The sequence below is a fragment of the Cetorhinus maximus genome, chromosome 22 (genome assembly GCF_964194155.1).
Source record: "Cetorhinus maximus chromosome 22, sCetMax3.hap1.1, whole genome shotgun sequence".
In the NCBI taxonomy this organism is placed as follows: domain Eukaryota; kingdom Metazoa; phylum Chordata; class Chondrichthyes; order Lamniformes; family Cetorhinidae; genus Cetorhinus; species Cetorhinus maximus.
Window position 1 is genome coordinate 9,556,683 of NC_135900.1, and position 19,647 is coordinate 9,576,329.

At 43.4% G+C, this 19,647-nt stretch overlaps 1 protein-coding gene across 1 annotated transcript in view; it reads left to right on the forward strand.

The window, feature by feature from the left end:
* Positions 1-19,238, forward strand: part of LOC144696344 (epiphycan-like) — a 38,362-nt gene extending 19,124 nt beyond the window's left edge. Inside the window, exons 2-6 of the mRNA XM_078567564.1 lie at positions 2,200-2,347; positions 6,408-6,566; positions 10,112-10,314; positions 14,871-14,966; positions 19,070-19,238. Coding sequence (XP_078423690.1) covers positions 2,200-2,347; positions 6,408-6,566; positions 10,112-10,314; positions 14,871-14,966; positions 19,070-19,237 — 774 coding nt within the window. The 3' untranslated portion in view covers position 19,238. The remainder of the gene's footprint in view (positions 1-2,199; positions 2,348-6,407; positions 6,567-10,111; positions 10,315-14,870; positions 14,967-19,069) is intronic.
* The last annotated feature ends 409 nt before the right edge of the window (positions 19,239-19,647 follow it).

A 19,647-nucleotide genomic window follows, 5' to 3' on the forward strand; every position in this document is an offset into this window, starting at 1 on the left:
TTCCAGGATTTTGACCCAGCGACAGTGAAGGAATTGCAATATGGTTCCAAGTCAGGTGGTGTGTGGCTTGGAGGGGCACTTGCAGGTGATGGTGTTCCCATGCATCTGCTGCCCTTGTTCTTCTAGGTGGCAGAGGTTGTAGGTTTGTAAGATAATGTTGAAGAAGCCTTGGTGAGTTGCTGCAGTGCATCTTGTAAATGGTACACACTGCTGCCACTGTGCATCGGTAGTAAAGGGAGTGAATGATGAAGGTGGTGGATGGGGTGCAATCAAGTGTACTCTTTTGTCCTGGATGGTGTCAAATTTCTTGAGTGTTGGAGCTGCACTCATCTAGGCAAGTGGAGAGTATTCCAGCACACTCCTGACCTGTGCCTTAAAGATGGTGGACAGGTTTGGGAAGTCAGGAGGTGTGTGTGTTACCAGTGTGTACCCAGGTGCAGGGTGAGTAGGTGGGTGAGTGTGAGTGGGTGGGTGGGTGAGTGAGTGAGTGAGAGTGGGTGGTGAGTGAGTGAGTGGGCAGGTGAGTGAGTGGATGAATGAGTGAGTGGATGAGTGAGCTGGTGGGTGAATGAGTGGTTGAGCGGGTAGTCAGGTAGGGGACTAGTCGGGTCGGGTTGGGTTGTCGGGTGGGAGGGTAGTCGGGTCAGGTTGGGGATAGTCGAGTAAGGTCAGGGGTGTAGTCAGGCAGGTAGTTGGGTGGGGGTATGGTTGGGTTGAGTTGGGGGTAGTCGAGTCAGGGGAATGGTTGGGTCGGGTTGGGGGGTGTTTGGGGTTGTGGTGCTCAGTTCCGTTACTTTGAATAATCACTAAGTTAGACCAGGCATTAACCAGCATAACATTTCCAGTGTAATTATTGCAGGGAAATCCTACGTATCTGGCCCAAGTCCCTGACATTGAGCTCAGGGTTGGAGTCATTCATGGAGGGTCCGGGCAACGGAATTCAGCCCATTGGAAGTTTAAACTCCTGGGCAATTATACCTGTGTGTGTGTGTGTGTCAGGGCTTTCACTGGGTCCTAACTCACATCTCCCAACTTAAGTTCCAATTTTGATGATATTCCAGAAGGTTTGGGCCATTATCTAGGTTTACTCATGAGGGATGACCGGATGGGTATGGACCTAAGAGAGATGCTGATCCTCTTGGATCTACACATGGACCAAACCTAAGTAAGCAACCTTAAGAAATGAGTTTAGAGAAGGGAAGGAGGATGGGAACACAAAATTTTTGGAGCTTACAAGATACACTTTAAGAAACATTTTAATGCTCCTAGCATAGAATGGATATTGGGAATTGGGAGCAAAGGTTAGGGGAATTTCCACAGCACCTCCCATTATGAAATCCTATTTAATCTCTGACGCCCATATCCAAATGTGCGCTCCACGTGAGTAACCCTTTACTCTGGGAAATATCCCTCCATACATCCCTCTACAGGTTGGGTGCCATGTTTCAATGAGAGGAAGTACAAGGAGCTGTAGGTATCCTAAAATGTAGCTTTAGAAATAGAATTACAATAGTTTGAATTCCTAGGGAAAGGCACACACTTAGAAATTACATTTTGAAAAGACATTTTGTTACATTCACAAAGTTCATATTTGTAGTCCAATATTCTTTCATGGGATGCGGGTGCCACTGGCAAGATCAGCATCTGTTGCCTATCCCTAATTGCCCTTGAACTAAGTGGCTTGCTAGGCCATTTCAGAGGGCAGTGAAGAGTAAATCATATTGCTGTGGGTCTGGAGTCACCTGTAGGCCAGACCATATAAGGATGGCAGATTTCCTTCCCAAAAGGACATGAGTGAAGCAGGTGGGTTTTACAACAATTGATGATAGAGGGTCACCATTGCCAAGGATAGCTTTTGATTCCAGATTTTTCTCCAAGTATACAGTCTAAGAACCATTAATGCTGAAATAGAATTTGGACATATTGGTAAGTTTGATGCAGTTTGATAACTTCATTGGCTGTTAAACATTTTGAGGCATCTGGTGGTCGTGAAAGCTGCTATATAAATGCAAGTTTTTCGGTTTTAGAAAGTAATCAAGAACTTGATAAGACTTCAGTGCCCTCATGTGGCAGGACACGGCACACAGACTGGATTGCGATTGAATCAGTTGCAATTACGCATATATATTAAAATCCATGTAAATGTGAAATGTCTTCTTTAAATAAAAAAACTGATGCACGGTGCCTTTTTGGTCCTAGGTCGAGATTGGTAGTCTGACACCTTCTGGGAGCAGAGAACTTGTTACCTATGATAGTGACTACGAGGAAGAAGAGTTTGTGCCCCTTGAACCTTTGGATCCTGGTGCTCCCAGTGTGCCAGGTCTCCTTGGCCCTGAATCGAAGGAAGGTTTGTAGCAGCAACAGTGTGAGATTTTATTCAGAATCTGGGTCTATTTGCACTGAATGGAATTTTGGCTAATTGCCACAATTTACATTCTCAGTATTTAAAAAAAAAAGAGTAAATATATAATTTCAAACTTAGTATGGTTTACACATTTTTTTCACTTCTCACGTCGCAATTTCTGAGTGATGATGTTATTTCCAACATACTTGTTAGAGGTGACAAAGGCCCTTTTGTAATTTGCCTTTCATTGTAATGTTGGCTGTGCAAAGGAACATTTTCTCTGAATACTCCACCACAGAGTGTGACTTTCCGCTGTCTATAATCTGACCACAGCAGACAAACACTATTCAAAAGCGTTAAATTACATCAAAAATTCCAGACTCTGGCTACATTCATGCCATTGCCTATCAAGTAAAATCTAAACCTAACATCCACATTGCATGCAAAATAATGCACGGAGATTTGCAGTCTGTTAGCCTGCAATATGAGTGTTTTAAACTGGAGGTCAGCACTAAAAATTGTTCCAATTTTGAAATATGTTTCAATTGATATTCTCCACCATTTTCCAAACTTTCATTGTTTTCTTTAAACAAATCATTTTTTATTAATGCAGCATATCATGTGATAGCTTCATGGTTATGTTACTAGACTGGTATTCAAGAGGACTAGGCTGATGATCTGGAGACATGGGGCAGGATTTTGCCTTTGGCGGGAGTGGTCGGGAAGCCGACCGCCGCCCACGATCGGCACCGCACCGTGATTTTACGCGGACGGGCCAATTAAGGCCCGCCCAGCGTGGAATGCGAGCAGCAGTGCTGAGCACTGCCTGTGAGGGCGAGGGGAGGAGGGTGAGCGGGCCTAGCGCGAACATTATGCATGCGTGCGAAAGAGCATTTCAATCTCCCTGAGGCAGCTCTGTGCCTCAGGGAGATGAAGTGCTGTTTAGAAAAACTTAATGAACAAAATAAAAATGTCACAAAGCATGTCCCCTCATGTGACTCTGTCACATGAGCAGGAACATGTTTTTAATTCAAGTGTAAAATTTTTATTTTATATTGATTAATTTAGGAAACCTCATCCTGCCCATTGATGAGGTTTCCTAAAAAGTGCAAAGGCCACTTGATGCTTTTGCCTGCCTGTCAACCGTAAAGTTGAACAGGCAATGTAAATTTGAATTTAATTACCTTTTCAATGGCCTTAATAGGCCTTTTAATTGTCAGCGAGCGCACTGCCAACTCTGGTGCACGCCCGCCGAATGAAATATCGCGGGACTACTCAATGAAGTCGGGAGGCTCGCCCAACGTCATCGCGTGTCATTTTACGCTCGGCCAGGTCGTGCATGCGCCCGCCTGCTGAGCTCAACATACTGCCCATGAGTTCAATAATCCCATCACGGCAGCTGCGGAATTAAATTCAGTGAGTTGGATACATTTGGAATATGAAGCTCGTAGCTAGTGTGGGAGGTGGTGACATAGTGATATTGTCACTGGACTAGTAATCCAGAGACCCGGGGTAATGCTCCGGGGACCAGGGATCAAATCCCACTACGGCAGATGGTGAAATTTGAATCCAAGAAAAATCTGGAATTAAAAAACTGGTGAAAATGACGATCATGAAACCATTGTCATAAAAACCCATCTGGCTCACTAATGCCCCTTTAGGGAAGGAAATCTGCCATCCTTACCTGGTCTGGCCTACATGTGACTCCAGACCCATAGCAATGTGGTTGGCTCTTAAATGCCCCCTGGACAAAGGCGATTAGGGTTGGGCAATAAATGCTGGCCTAGCCAGTGACACCCACATCTCATGAAAAAAAGAAACAATGGTGTCCATGAAACTGCCAGAACCCATCTAATGCCCTTTAGGGAAGGAAATCTGCTGTCCTTATCAGGCCTAACCCTTATGAATCCGGACCCATAGCAATGTGGTTTGCTCTGAAATGGCCCAGCAAGCCACTGAATTGCATTCAAGATTTTCTCAGGTTTAGAGATTAGGGATGGACAATAAATATGGCCTTGCTAGTGATGCCCACATCCCATGAATGGTTTTTTTAAAAAGTCTTTAATAAAAAAGAATAATTCTAAATAAAGAAAAGTGAAATATACTAAAAGATGTGTCATAAATATTATACCTTGAAACATCTAGTACTTTTCCAAAATGCTGTAAACTCTACTGTGAAATGCAAAGATATATTTTCATCCTGTACACACTCAGTATTTGTGATTTGTCAGTGTATAATACAAATGCATTATTGTGAAAAAAAATTTTGAGGAAAGTTAAGGAAACCTCTTGATATGCCCAACAGATGACTTTATAGCAACCTGTCTAGTGATGCATCGTCGGCATCCTTCCATATACAAAAGATGATGGACACGCAGCAAACAAATCCATTTCAGATGAGCTGTCTTCATATGGTGTAGCTTGCTGATAGCTGAGGAGACCAATCCTTGAAAGGCAGGTTAGCTGCCACAAGTGTTGCACATGAAGCTACCATATATCATTGTGGGTTGTTGTTTTTGGCATTGGGACCTGTTGCCAAGCTGCTGTAGCCACTAGTCAAAAAGGTGTCACCATTTTCCTCCGTCATCAGCTAATGGCTCCCAGGTGCGATAGTCATTTAGGGCCTTCATGCCAGTTTTGCAAGCATCCCTGAAATGGAGCTTTGGGCATCCTACTGGTCATCTAGCTCTGGTTATCTCACCATATAGAAAGTCCTTGGGTATGCAACTGTCTTGCATCCTGTGGACAAGCTCAAGCCAATGACGACATCTCGGATGGGTACGAACAAACTTGGGAGCTCTGCCTTTGAGAGGACTGCCCATGTATGATTTTATCCTGCCAGGATATACCCAGAGAGTGTGGCAGAAAGTGAAGGTGGGAATTGTTGAGCTTCTTTTCTTGATAACTGTAAGTCATCCATATTTCACAGCCATATAGCAAGGTGCTGAGAACACAGGCCTCATAAACCATCAGCTTAGTCCTAAGGGTCAGCTTGATGTTTTTCTATGTGTTTCATGAGTCAGCCAAAGTCGGTAGCTGCTTTCCCTATATGTGTATCAAGTTCTACTTCAAGAGAAAGATTGTTTGGCAGGCATTTAGCATGTCATTAACCATTCACATGAACCCAGTGTAACTGCGTAACCTCCACATTCGTTACCAAAGAAATTCAGAGGCTTTTATGTTTTTGGTTATCAGGTTCGTTTTGTCCAGCAAACATGAGCTGCACCCTTGATATTAACACATTAGTTGGTGCTTGAAACAATATAGCCAGAGAGACCGATTAGCTGAACAAACACTGGTGGTTTATTGAAACTAAAAACAGAACACTAACACAATGCATGCTTCTTCAATCACCTCCAGCTCTAAACTTCCTGTTACCCAAGTATCCTGCGCTGTATAGTGATTAGTCGATACAGTCACATGGTCAGTTAACTACATTCCCTTAAAGGTACACAGCACTCCACTTTACCACAGAGGCCTAAATGTCAATTATACAGACATTCTCAAAGGTGGGCCTAACGTTAGATTATAAAGACAGATTACATAAACTAGGTTCGTATTCCTGGAATAGGGACAGTCAAAGAGCCATTTGATTCAAAGTTTTAGGATTTTGAAAAGAATTGTTAGGGTAAGTACAGAGGAACTTGTTCTGCTGGTGGGGAAGCTTAGAAGAAAGGGACATAACCTTAAAATCAGAGCCAGGCAATTCAAGAGAGAAATTAGGAAGCATTTCTTCACACAAAGGGCGGTAGAAGTATGGAACTCCTTTCCACAAAAAGCAGTAGATGCTAGATCAATTAATCATTTTAGATCTGAGACTGATAAATTTTTGATAGACAAGAGTATAAAGGATATGGAGCCAGGGCAGTTGGATAGAGTTAAAATATAGATCAGCCATGATCTAACTGAATGGCAGAACAGGCTTGAGGAGCTACCTGGCCTCTACAGTTCCTATGAGGATAATGGCAAAATAAGCCTGGTGAAACCTGTTTAAATGTTATAGTTGAATCGTCAGAGAACAATTTCAATAAGATAATTTTTATCTTTTGGTCTTATCCCTCAGGGCTTTCAACCTGCCTTTTGTGTACCTGCCTGAGTGGGTCTGTCTACTGTGATGATACAGATATCAAAAGCATACCCCCTCTTCCTAAGGAGACCACTCACTTCTACGCACGGTTTAACAAACTCACCGACATAAAGAAAGGAGATTTTAATGGGCTAAGTATGACAATCTCAAATATATTATTAAGGAAGAAAAGACAATGTTAATACCTGATTATGTAATGTGTGTTCTTATTCTGTTTTAAAATTGTTGGGCGCTTACAAGCATGCTTTGCTTGGGTTACAATATAATGAGAGTAATAATGAGATGGTAAACAGCCAAAGTGCTTTTAAGTTTTGAGTGAAGGGGCTCATAGCATTGGCCATGACTGATGTAAATGGAGTTAGGATGCAGATCAGGTGATGATATCCATTGTCCACAAGGAGTCAGAGGCATCTCTCTCTGTTAGAGAAATACAAGTGGTTATATAGCTTGAGGGGCACCACTCTACATTAGGCTTGGGGCAAACTTTGGGGCACCCCTCCATGAACTCCCATAGCCAGTACAGTGATTCAACCCACACCATTGGCATCATTCTACGCCACACCCTAGCCATCTAGCCAACTGAGCTAACTGCCCCCCCCCCCCCCGACCCCCAGCTTAGCCATGACCTAATTGAATGGTGAAGCAGGTGCTTGAGAGGGCAAGTGGCTGACTCCTGTTCCTATGATCCTATGGGACCCATAGGCATGAGGGCAGATTTGGCCCTAGTGGACTGGGCAGGAAGACTACAAGGTAGGACAGTTGATGAACAGTGGCAAATATTTAAGGAGGTAATCAATTCCTCCCAAGTAAAATATATTCCAAAGAGGAAGAAAGATGGTAAGAGAGGGAAAAAGCATCCATGGCTAAGCAAGGAAGTTAGAGATAACATAAAGGCAAAAACTAAGGCATACAAAATTGCAAAGGTCAGTGGCAGAATGGAAGATTGGGAAACTTTTTAAAGATCAACAAAGGGTTACTAAAAAAATAGTAAAAAGAGCAAAGGTAAATTATGAAAGAAAATTAGCGCAAAATGTAAAAACTGATAGCAAAAGCTTCTACAAGTATATAAAAGGAAAGAGAGTAGCTAAATTGAATGTTGGTCCCTTGGAGGATGAGACTGGGGAGTTAATAGTGGGGAATGCAGAAATGGCAGACACGCTTAATCAATATTTTGCCTCAGTTTTCACAGTGGAGGACACTAGTACTACCCCAATAGTAACAGCTAGTGCAGACGGTATAGAGAAGGAGGAACTTAGAACAATCACCATCACTAGAGAAAAAGTAATGAGCAAACTATTGGGATTAAAGGGTGACAAGTCCCCAGGACCTGATGGCCTACATCCCAGGGTCTTAAAGGAAGTGGCAGCGGAGATAGCGGATGCATTGACTATAATATTCCAAAATTCCCTGAATTCTGGAAAGATTCCAGTAGATTGTAAAAATGCTAACATAACGCCTTTATTCAAAAAGGCGGGGAGGCAGAAAGTAGGAAACTATAGACCAGTTAATTTAACGTGTGTCATTGGGAAATTGTTGGAATCCATTATTAAGGAAGTAGTGATGGGACATTTGGAAAATCAAAATGCAATCCATCAGAGTCAGCATGGTTTTATGAAGAGTAAATCATGTTTGACTAATTTGCTAGATTCTTTGAAGATGTGACAAGCAAAGTGGATAATGGGGATCCTGTAGATGTAGTATATCTGGACTTCCAGAAGGCCTTTGATAAGGTGCCGCACAAAAGATTAATACACAAGATCACACGGAGTTAGGGGTAATATATTAGCTTGGATAGAGGATTGGCTAACCAACAGAAAGTAGAGAGTTGGGATAAATGGTTCTTTTTCTGGATGGCAAGCTGTAACTAGTGGGGTGCCACAGGGTTCAGTCCTTGGGCCTGAACTATTTACAATCTATATTAATGACTTGGATTCAGGGATAGAAGGTACTATAGCTAAATTTGCAGATGACACCAAAATAGGTGGGAAAATAAGTTGCAATGAAGAAATAAGAAATTTACAAATGGATATGGACAGGTTAGGTGAATGGGCCGAAATTTGGCAGATGGAGTTTAACATGGATAAGTGTGAGATTATCCATTTTGGTTGGAAGAATAAAAAGGCGACTTATTATTTAAATGGAGAGAAACTTCAGAATGCTTCAGTGCAGAGGGATCTGGGTGTCCTCATACATGAATCGCTGAAAGCTAGTATGCAGGTACAACAGGTAATAAGGAAGGTAAATGGAATTTTGGCATTTATTGCTAAAGGAATAGAGTATAAAAATAGGGAAGTGTTGTTGCAACTGTACAAGGCATTGGTGAGACCACACCTGGAGTACTGTGCACAGTTCTGGTCCCCTTACTTGAGGAAGGATGTAGTTGCATTGGAGGCAGTTCAGAGGAGGTTCACTAGATTGATTCCAGAGATGCAGGGCTTGTCTTGTGAGTAGAGATTGAGCAGTTTAGGCCTATACTCGCTAGAGTTTAGAAGGATGAGAGGAGATCTAATTGAGGTATATAGATGCTAAAGGAGATAGACAAAGTAGACGTGGAGCGGATGTTTCCTCTTGTGGGGCATTCTAGAACGAGAGTCCGTAGTTTTAGGCTAAGGGGTGGTAGATTTAAATCAGAGATGAGGAGGAATTACTTTTCTCAAAGGGTCGTGAATCTATGGAATTCATTACCTCAGAGCGCAGTGGATGCTGGGACGCTGAATAAATTTAAGGAGGAGATAGACAGATTTTTAATTAGTAACGGATTGAAAGGTTATGGGGACAGGGTGGGAAATTGGAGTTGAGGCCAAAATTAGATCAGCCATGATTGTATTGAATGGCAGGGCAGGCTCGAGGGACTGAATTGCCTACTCCTGCTCCTAGTTCTTATGGAGGCCATTTTCAAAACTTGACAGCGCTCTGGGGCTGCACCGCCTTGTTGATGGGTCACCTTACTTAAATACCCTCCTTTTGTGATAGCCTCCAACAGATAATGCTTCAATGGGGACTTGATAGGGTAGAGAGAGATAAACTATTTCCTTTGGTGGAAGATTTGGAAAAAGGCGGCATGACCTTAAAAATAGAGCTAAGCCAATCATGGGTGACATCTGAAAACACTTCTCCAGACAAAGTGAAGTGAAAATCTCAAACTCTCTCTCCCAAAAAGTTGTTGAGGATGTGGGAGGAGCATCAATTTAAAATTTCAAAACTAAGGTTGGAATGATGTAAAATTCCTTTGTGTATCACTGCTGGAGGTGGTGCTACAGAGGCTCCTTGTCACTTTCCTGAGGCTCACAGAGCCGCCAGCACAAGAGAAGGAAACAGGATCGGAATGTGGGGCAATGAAGCAGGGTTGGAGGTGGCAAGGGCGGAGATACAACCAGGAAGCAAAGGCAGAGGTCAGGAGCCCTATAAAATGGAGAAGAAGCCATGTAAATACCCTTACTTGCATGGTAATACTGATTGCATGTAATATTGCAAATGGTTAGTCCATTCCTTATATGGAAGCCACATTATCTTAGTGTTACATGAGTTAAAATTAACACATTTCAAACTGCTAATTTTGGTCAGGCAATTGGTAAAACCATATAGAAATTGAGTAGGGACCATTGCATTTATTACTTGCTCCATGAATAAATAGTTAAGGCTTATTTTCCCAAGTATATTAATCGTGATTTTTTTTTTAGATCACCTAAAGAGGATTGATGTGACAGGTAATAGAATTTCTTCAATTGACGAAGATGCTTTAAGGCAGCTGCCTGAACTCGTGGATCTGATGGTTGCTTCAAATGAACTTGAGCAGCTCCCCGAGCTTCCCAAAACTTTGATCAGCATTGATGCAAGTTACAACAAACTGCACAGCAATGGGATAAAGAAAGAGGCATTCAAAGTAAGACCCATTATTATACACCTTAGTACATCTTTTTTGTTAAGTGTCTTGCATGAGGTTAACTTTCAAATATCAATGCAAAGTCCAATTAATATGAAAGTTGAGTGAATTTCCTCAGTGCAGCAGATCTTTGCTCCTTAAATATCTCATCTATGTATCTTTAAAACTCTTTTTTGTCTATACACACTTCTTGCTTACACCACAAAGTCATGTGGTCACGTACTTGTCATGCTATTTGTCAGTTTTTCCATTTAGGAATTCCACACTTATAATGTGATTTGCAGTGAAAATGGCAAATGCCAATGTCACAATTATTGTCCACTCACAGATAACTCTGGAGTAGCTTTCAAAGAGTCTGTGCCAGCTCAGCAGCCATCTTGCTTTCTTTCTTACATCGAAACCATTATGTATTAAGGAATTTTCTTCAATGTTTTCTTTATTTTTTTTAACTTCATAATCAATATTTACTCTCAAAATCCTCTTCATTTAATATTAATTAGTGTAATTCTGACTCTAGTGGCAGAATTTTGACGTCGGCGAGTGGGGAGGGGCAAGGCCCGCTCGCCGACGCGTAAAATGATGCGGGATGACATCGGGGGGAACCCCCAACCTCATCCCGCCCCATTTAAATTTTCAGTAAGGCAGGGGAGCAGCCAGATCAATTGCGGGCCCGCCGACCTTTCAATGGCCATTCGAGGCCATTGACAGGATCATTTAAACAATTAAAGGACCTGCCCGTCCAACTTTAAGGCTGGCGGGCAGGCCAGGAGCCCCAGCAGGCAATAGAAAAAACATGAAACCTCATCCACCGGTGGGATGAGGTTTCATGTAGGGATTTAAAATGTTTAATAAACTTATAATGTAAATTATGAACATGTTCCTTCTCACTGTCACATGAGGGGGACATGTTAGGGAAATTTTTTTTTCTAATTTTCATATTTTTTAGAAGAGTCAGCGATCTCCCTGAGGCAGCACTTAGCCTCAGGGAGATATGCGCTCTTTCGTGTGCATGCGCGAAAGAGCGCACTCTCACTTTTGGGGGATCCCCCCCCCCCTGCCCGCACAGGAAGCGCATAGTAAAATGGCGGCGGGGCCCACTTCTCCGGCAGGGATCGGCTCCCCGCCCGCCGGAGATTGGGTCGGGCCTGCCTGCTTGGCAGGCAGAAAATTCTGTCCTAGGTATTAGCATAAAGCGGGTGGTATCTATTTAGCTGCCTGTTGCACACCTCTCCCGATTGAACCCAACAGAAACGAAATTCCGGAATGATGCATAATGGGCTATAATTACCCGATTGACACCAGCGCCAAAGTCAAAATCACCCTTGCATCAGGAACACGGAAATAAAAACAGGAAATGCTGGAAAAAGTCAGCAGGTCTGGCAGCATCTGTAGAGAGAGAAACAGGGTTAATATTTCGACTCCGCATGACCCTTCCTCAGGGCCAGGATTTTATGGCCCTGCCACGGCGTGTCTCCCCCCCGGCAGATGTGGTGAGCCATTTAAATCTCCAATCAGTTTGGCGGGACCATAATATCCCGCCAGGTGGCAAGGGTCATAAAATCCTGGCCCTGACGAAGAGCCATATGGGCTCGAAACATTAACTCTGTTTCTCTCTCCACAGATGCTGCCAGACCTGCTGAGCTTTTCCAGCATTTTCTGTTTTATTTCAGATTTCCAGCATCCGCAGTATTTTGTTTTTATCAGGAACACTGTAGCTTGAAACAAAAGTTTCAAAAGTCAAATAACCAATGATCCTAAGCATGAAGTGGGCATGAGAGGGAATGGCACTGATTCTCCTGCCTACAGTCTCCCAGCTTGGCTATGGGGTGAATGAGTTTATCCTACAACATTCACACTTTGCTTAAGAGCAGCTTGCTGATTATTACTTCGCCGCTCAATCATGACGATCATTTAAATAAAAATAAACATCTTAATCAATTGGTCGGACGGGAAATGTTAAAAATGCTTCACTGTTTGAGCCAGCTGAACCTTCATCCGATGAAAGGAATAACTCGCATTGATATGACTCCATTTCCAACCTCAGAATGCCCCAAGGTCGTTCTCAGCCAACAACGTGTATTCATTAAAATAAAAGCAAAATGCTGCGGATGCTGGAAATCTGAAATAAAAACAGAAAGTGCTGGAAAAACTCAGCAAGTCTGACAGCATCTTTAGCAAGGGAAACAGAGTTAACGTTTCGAGTCTCTATGACTCTTCTTCATTGTTCATTGGTGCTTTGTGGGAAGATGTAGCAGCTAGGTTGCATAAATCAATGTTCCACAAACAGCAATGAGATAAATGACCAGTTCATCTGTTTTTGTAGTGTTGGTTAAAGGATTATCTTGATTTCTCTTCTGTTTTTCATATTGTTTAGCAATGGCAGCTTTTGAAAATGGCTGTCTCGTAAATAAAATTTACAGAAAGCAAAGCGTTGTAGGGTTTGTCTGTTGTTGTTTTACCGAAGTTGGATATTTCTTTTAAAAACCCAAACAAAGTTATTTTAAAGTTCACTAACTCTCAGGGTTGAAAGTCTACAGTCCCGATGACATATATCTGTTGAAAGTGGGACAAAAAGAACCATAAATTGAGCCAGGACCTGAATTTGCCACATCCCATCATCTTTCCATGTGCTTCTATGTGTCTTGTATGGGACACAGCCTCTGTTTGTTCCCTGTGTCACAGAGAGCGGGAGCCTCCCAGGTCAGGTATTTCCTTATACCCTATCTGCCATCCAGCGAAAGTGGGACCAAGCTAGTGGTCATGATCTGACTGCTAAAATATCTAAGACGTGTTTGCAGTTTCTTCAGACCTCCTGATAATTTGATAGGACATGTAGGACATCTTGGGAGTCAGGCAGCTCCTCCTGAAACAGGCGCTGCTTTTTTGCAATTTTCCTACCTCCATGCCCTTCTTCTTCTCAGGCGGTCCCTCAGGATCGAGGACGACTCGCTTCCACTCCAGTTCGATGGGTTCAGAGATGGCTGATAATTCCACTGAACTCTGCCATGTGCGGTGCTTGAAGGGTTGGGTAGATGTGTTGTTTGGAGGTTTGTGCCCTCCCTCCAATGCCGCGACTTCACCTCTGTGTGTTCCTGCGATGTCTCTCGATGTTTTCAGCACCTTCCCAAATGAACCTTCTCCATTTTGGTCCGTCACAAGCCAGGGACTCCGATGAGTCAGCGGGGATGTTTGACCTCTTCAGGGTTGCTTTGAGCACATCCCGAAAGCATTTCCGCTATCCTCTTGGGAGTCCCCTGCCATGACTGAGTTCTGAGTGGAACAGTTGCTTTGGGAGTCTAGTGTCAGGCATACCAACAACATGCCCTGCCCAGCAGCGCTGCTTTTGAGTGAATAGCACTTTCATGCGGGGCATGTTACCTTGGGAGAGGACACTTATGTTGGCCTACCTTTCTACCTTTACCTACCTTTCTTGTCACCAGGTTTGGAGGATCTTGCGAAGGCTCTGCTGGTGATACTTCTCCATTGTTTTGAGCTGCCTGCTTTAGGTTGTCCAAGTCTCCGAAGCATACAGGAGTGCAGGGATCACTGCTACCCAGTAAACCATGACCTCAGTGCCCTTAATGACATTAGCGCTCACCTGAATTATGCAAATAGAGTGACCTCCTCCTTAAGCTCATTGAAGGGGCCCAACACAGCCCACAGGTTTTCATCCTCCATTCCCCCCACGGGCCACCCCCAACCCCACGCTCCGATTTCAAGTCAGTGAAAATAATAATGAGACTGATGTAAACAGGCTACCGATTCACTATCACCCATTTTAAAAAGCTAAAGGGAGCCTTAATATTTCTGCTGGCTCCTGCCTGCACTACTATACTATAGGTGGCTGCAAGTCCGCTTCAGGGCATATTTTTAAAAAAAACTCAAATAATGTTGTCCTTCAACTTCATGGGCAGAAATTTCCCCTTGTCGGGGGGGTTGTGCGGGGGTGGGCGCAAACCCGATTGGCGCCCCCAATTGGGGCCACGCTGCCATTTTATGTGCACTCCCTGTGCGGGGCGAGGGGGGGAGAGATTCCTTGAGTTGGGGCCTGCGCTCTTTCACACCCGTGGATGAGGTTTCATGAAAAATGTGAAGGCCGCCTGGGCTCTTTGTCTGCCCGCCAACCTTAAGGTTGGACGGGCAACATTCTTAACAACTTTAATTACTTTCTTAATGGCCTTAATAGGCCTTTGACAGTTTGGCGGGCACGCAGCCGTGAAATGACAATCTAAGTGATGCGCTTTGACGTCGGGATGCATACCCAACGTCACCGCACGTCATTTTGCGCCTCGGCGAGCGGGCCCTGCCCCTGAAAATTCTTCCCCATGCATTTTTAAAGCAAGATTGCTGTTTGGTGAAAACTCCATTCAGGTAAAAGCAATAAGCATTAATAATCTTGTACTTAGGGATGAGCTCAATGTCCTCTACTCTCTATACCAACTCTAAACTTAGAAGACAATCACAGCCACTTTGCCATTGCATTGTGCAAATTGATATTGACTGGTAATTGGTGATGCATTGTTTTCTCATTGTTTGTTTTTCCTTTTAATTGATAGGATATGAGCCACCTTGAGTACCTATACCTGGCTGGCAATGTGCTGAATTACGTCCCACTTCCTCTGCCTGAGAGTCTCCGTTCCATTAACCTACAGGTATAATATGCATCATCCAAATTGCACATTCATTATGATAAATCTGATAACCTGCTGTCACAACTCCCTCAAAAATAACATAACTAGGTGCAGGTGCCAAATCTAAAGATAGGGTGGAATCGTCCCAGGTTTGCACAAAGTGCGGTAGCTGGTGGGAAAAATGTCGTTTTACTTGCTGGCTGCAATGGCAGCTTTTCGCACCATATTGTCCCATTCCCACCTCATTAATTACGCAGCTACAGGAAATACGCCATCTCACTGTCGGGCGGCCTCCGATTTGCATGCCATGCCGTTACCTTGCCACTTCCTCATGCAGGGCGTCATATTTAAACTGCAGCAGCGTGCACACTTCTCAATGCTTACAGCCTAGGACTGCTCCAGTGAAGACATGGCCCCAAAAGCCAAGAAGAGTTCAGTCCCATGATTTAGTGATGCAACCCTGGGACGCCTTCTGGACACTGTAGAGGCCTGCCGTGATGTCCTCTACCTCCATTATTCTCACCACACTGGCTTGGAGCCAGTGGCAGAGATGGTCAGTGCCAATGCTGCACATAAGAGGTCGGCCATCCAGTGCAAAAAATGGATTAATGATCTCATCCATGCTGCCAGGATAAGGCAACCATCTAATCACTCTAAACTCACACACTCACAAGCCCATCACACATTCACTGGCATCTCACTCAATGACAGCTCAAGGGACATCACCACTCACTCTCTCACACACACCCTCACATCTCCATCTGGCCTCCTCACCATCTTGAGGCCATTTACACAGATCAACATGTACCCCCATACACACCCTGGGATAACCCCCTTCCCCAGTACATCCCTCGCCCTGCAGCCTCGTCCCTTGCCTGAGGCCACTTCTCCCCCTTCCCCAAAGAAGCCCTAGCCCTGCAGCTGTTGAAAAGCCACCCCGACCTTACAGCTGGTCTGGTAGGTAGAGATCTTCCCATGAGCCCCCCACTAAAACTAATATGCTGCTTGCGAAGCCTGGCACTGATGACCACAAGTGCTGCCCGAAGGAAGGTAGGAAAACAAGCCTCCAAGTCCTGAGCAAAGTGCAGCCCGCCAGGTGCACGTCGCTTATGTTCAGTTATGAAACACATCGGTGTGCAAGCATGCCGACGTGCCCAGATGATCTGACATGGGGGGATGATTCCAGCGAGCAGGGCTTAAAATTAGATGCAGATGTATTAAAATGATGTTCCCAATGTGCGGTGGCAGGAAATGTGGCCCCCCCATTGACGAGTGGATCGGATGATCGCAACCTGGTTTCACGACGGCGCGAAACTGATTTTTGGCCTTCCCGCTATATTGTCTGCTCACGCCTACCTGACGCCTATGGGGATGGAAAATTCCGCCAATAATTGGGCAGGTTTCTATTATTTTTGCAAAATATATTGCTCAATATGAAGATGGTAGTATGTATTTAATTCTTCTATATAGCATGTGCATAATAACAGAGCCAAGCCATAGCCTTGTTAATGGCTAGATGCAGTTTTTTAAGGCCAACTTCAAGTTTAGTCAGTGAACACTCCACAGCTGCAGCCTGGATGATCTTGGCGACCCCACTGATGTTGGGTGGCTGCACAGTCCAGAAATAGTTTAGAAGGACCCACTGTTGCTGTGGGAGTTCAAAGCCAGGTGGACGAACAGTGGGGTCTACGATGACAGAGTAATTTCTGGTGAATGTTTTTTCCTGACAATCCTCCTGCTATAGTTCCTCAGCTGTTACTCCTCAGCATGGTCGGTTTAACCATATGGGGTGGCGTGAAGGAAAACATACTGCTGGTGGGTTGAGGAGGCTTGGGTTGGAGTAGACCATAGTGAACAAACAAAGAGAGAGAGAAAATGCTGCTCCGCTCAATACTGTTCAATTTCCCTCCCTTATGGTAGATCTTAGCAACCAACTACTCTCCCAGTGCAATGTTTTATACGGCCCATCTAACTTGCTCCACCATTCAATATGATCATGACTGATCTTCTGCCTCAACTTCACTTTCCAGACTGCTCCCCATACCTCTTGATTCCCTAAGAGTACAAAAATCTGCCTCTCCCAGCCTTAAATATATTCACTGATGGAGCATCCAAAGCTCTCTGGGGTAGAGAATTCCAAAGATTCACAACCATTAAAGTGAAGAAATGTCCTTTATCTCAGTCTTAAATGACTGTGCCCCCATGTTCTAGATTCACCAACCAGGAGAAACAACCTCTCAGTGTCTACCCTTTGTTATAATCTCGAGGGAGACCAGTAATTTTTAAAAAGAAAATCAAACTCCCAGTTATTAACTGAAAGAATTACTCCCCAAGGTTTCATGTTTTAAACAAAAACTTCTACTGCATGATAATTAAACAAAGCAAGAGCTACTAATTTTACACTATGTTTTGTAAACACATATAATCCCTAAAATCTCAATGGGTTGCTCCCTGTTCTACTGTTATTTCCACCAAAGAGTTCCCCTATATGTTACAAGATCTTGAGGGTTCCTTCACTTCTCTTGGGACCAAACTAAAGCGTGCCACAGTTCTCAGCTACTCACTTTAATTTTCCTCAGTGTTCCTGCTATTCTCTGAGCTATGAGATTTTTTAGGGTCCTTCAACTAGCATTCAGCCAAATGGCACTCTAACTCTCCGGAAGTACCTCATAATTGTGGACACATCAGCTCAAGCATGGGTTTTACTGCCTTTTTGCTTAATGGTCTCCAGCTCATGGCAGCGTTCTCTCTCTTTGTCTGTTTCCAAACCTTTCCAGTTTCACTTGGAAACTGCAGGTTTCCAAGCTGTCTAACGGTTTCTGTGAGAAAACACACAGATAAACCCAACATAAAAGGGTACATCCCTGCAATCTATCCCCATGGCAACATGGCGCACCTGGGATGTCCCAGATAGAGATTTCAACTAATTGACTTAAATTTAAAACACGTCCTTTGATCTGAAAAATATTTGGATTCTTTAAGATCTTCCCTTGTTTACTCAATGCTTTCCAACCTTTCTTGGATCCGGACAATTACACAAACAATTTAAACCCCTCATGAAGACGACCAAAGACATCTCATCTCCACCAAGGAACTCAGAAAGGAGCCTTCCATTATTTCCCACTTCTAAATCTGACCTTATTAGATAAACACAGGCCACCCTTTGGATCACAATTACTTTTGGTGTATTTATGAGCCTTTCAGCAGACGTTTCAATTTATCTTACATTCAACAATTCAATCCCTTTGGAGAGGTGGGGGTCAGAGAATAATTTCACAAGATTCTTTCTCTAAATTGACCTAAAGTTCTGTTTTGCATCTCCCAGGAGTCTGTGCAGCTGGTTGGTGATGGCTGGGGATAGGACTGTGGGGCCGGCAGCGAGTGTGGATGGGGGTCATGGTATGCATCAGTTGCACCATGACAGTCTGGGATGCACATGATGCACCAGCTAGCCTTCTCCTGTATTTTGTTGTATGTTTAGGAAGGGAATTTCAGAGAGTGGGCCCTCGGCATGGCTGCCAATTGTGGGACAAAGAAATGGTGGGGAGGCCCAACAAGAAACCGGAGTTAGAAGAACAGAGAGAATGGTTGGGGACAGCATTGAGGCTAAGGGTTATAGAGCTGGCGGAAGCTGCAGAGGTAGGGGAGGGCAAGGACACAAAAGTATTTAAGTACAGGCCTGAGTGTGCTAATAACTACTCTAACAACTAATTTAAGATAATCAGTCAAACTCATAACCTGGCTCATTTATGCTTGTAAAAAATGACATACATTTATACATTGGGACCCGTGCTTTACAAACAAAAGACATATGTCCATGCCTTGTTCATTTTTTGAATTACTCGGCAGTTTGGGGAGCCTATAGTTCCCTGTTGCTTTCTCCATAGCAATGCCTCGGCCAATCGGAGTTGACTTACCAACTAATCAGCACCCTTTTCTCCTGTAGTATAAATTGCTGTGATCGTTTGAAATTTGGCATTCTTGCGTTTGTCCTGATGAGTGCGAGACAAAAAGGTTCAACAACATGTCTCTCTTTTCAGCAATATTCAAGTTCTGTACTACCAAGCGACTACCTGTATCCTATTAAGCTAATGTGTTGATTTATGTTTTTTTCATGTTTTCAGAACAATAATGTTCAGCAGATTGATGATGACACTTTCTGTAATTCAAAGGACATCCACTATGTTCGCAAGGCCTTGGAGCTCATTCGACTGGATGGAAATCCTATTAATCTAAGCAAAACACCTCATGCTTATATCTGTCTCCCCCATGTGCCCTATGGCAATTATTAAAGATCTGTAATCCTGTTTACAGTGCACACACACAAAAAAACATATGACAGCAGGCCAAAGCCTTTTATTATCGTGCTTAGGATTTTCAAAGGCAAATACTGTTTTTTTCAAGGATTCTGCTTCAATGCTACTCCTGCGGTACTTCCCACACTCTAATGAACAATTGAATTATCTAAGTAAAGGATGATCACTATTCAAAATAATTATTTGAAATGCTAGGTAATAAATTAAGATAAAGAAAAAGTTGTAAATGTTTAATTTAAAAAAGTACTTTGGAATCCAATCTATATTGACTTTCCCAAATAAATAAATATAATGGTTAATAAATTTTTGTTATTTGTTAAGCAATATATATGCTCCATCAACACATATTCAATTTATTCCATGTTTTAAACCTAAGTCTATACACA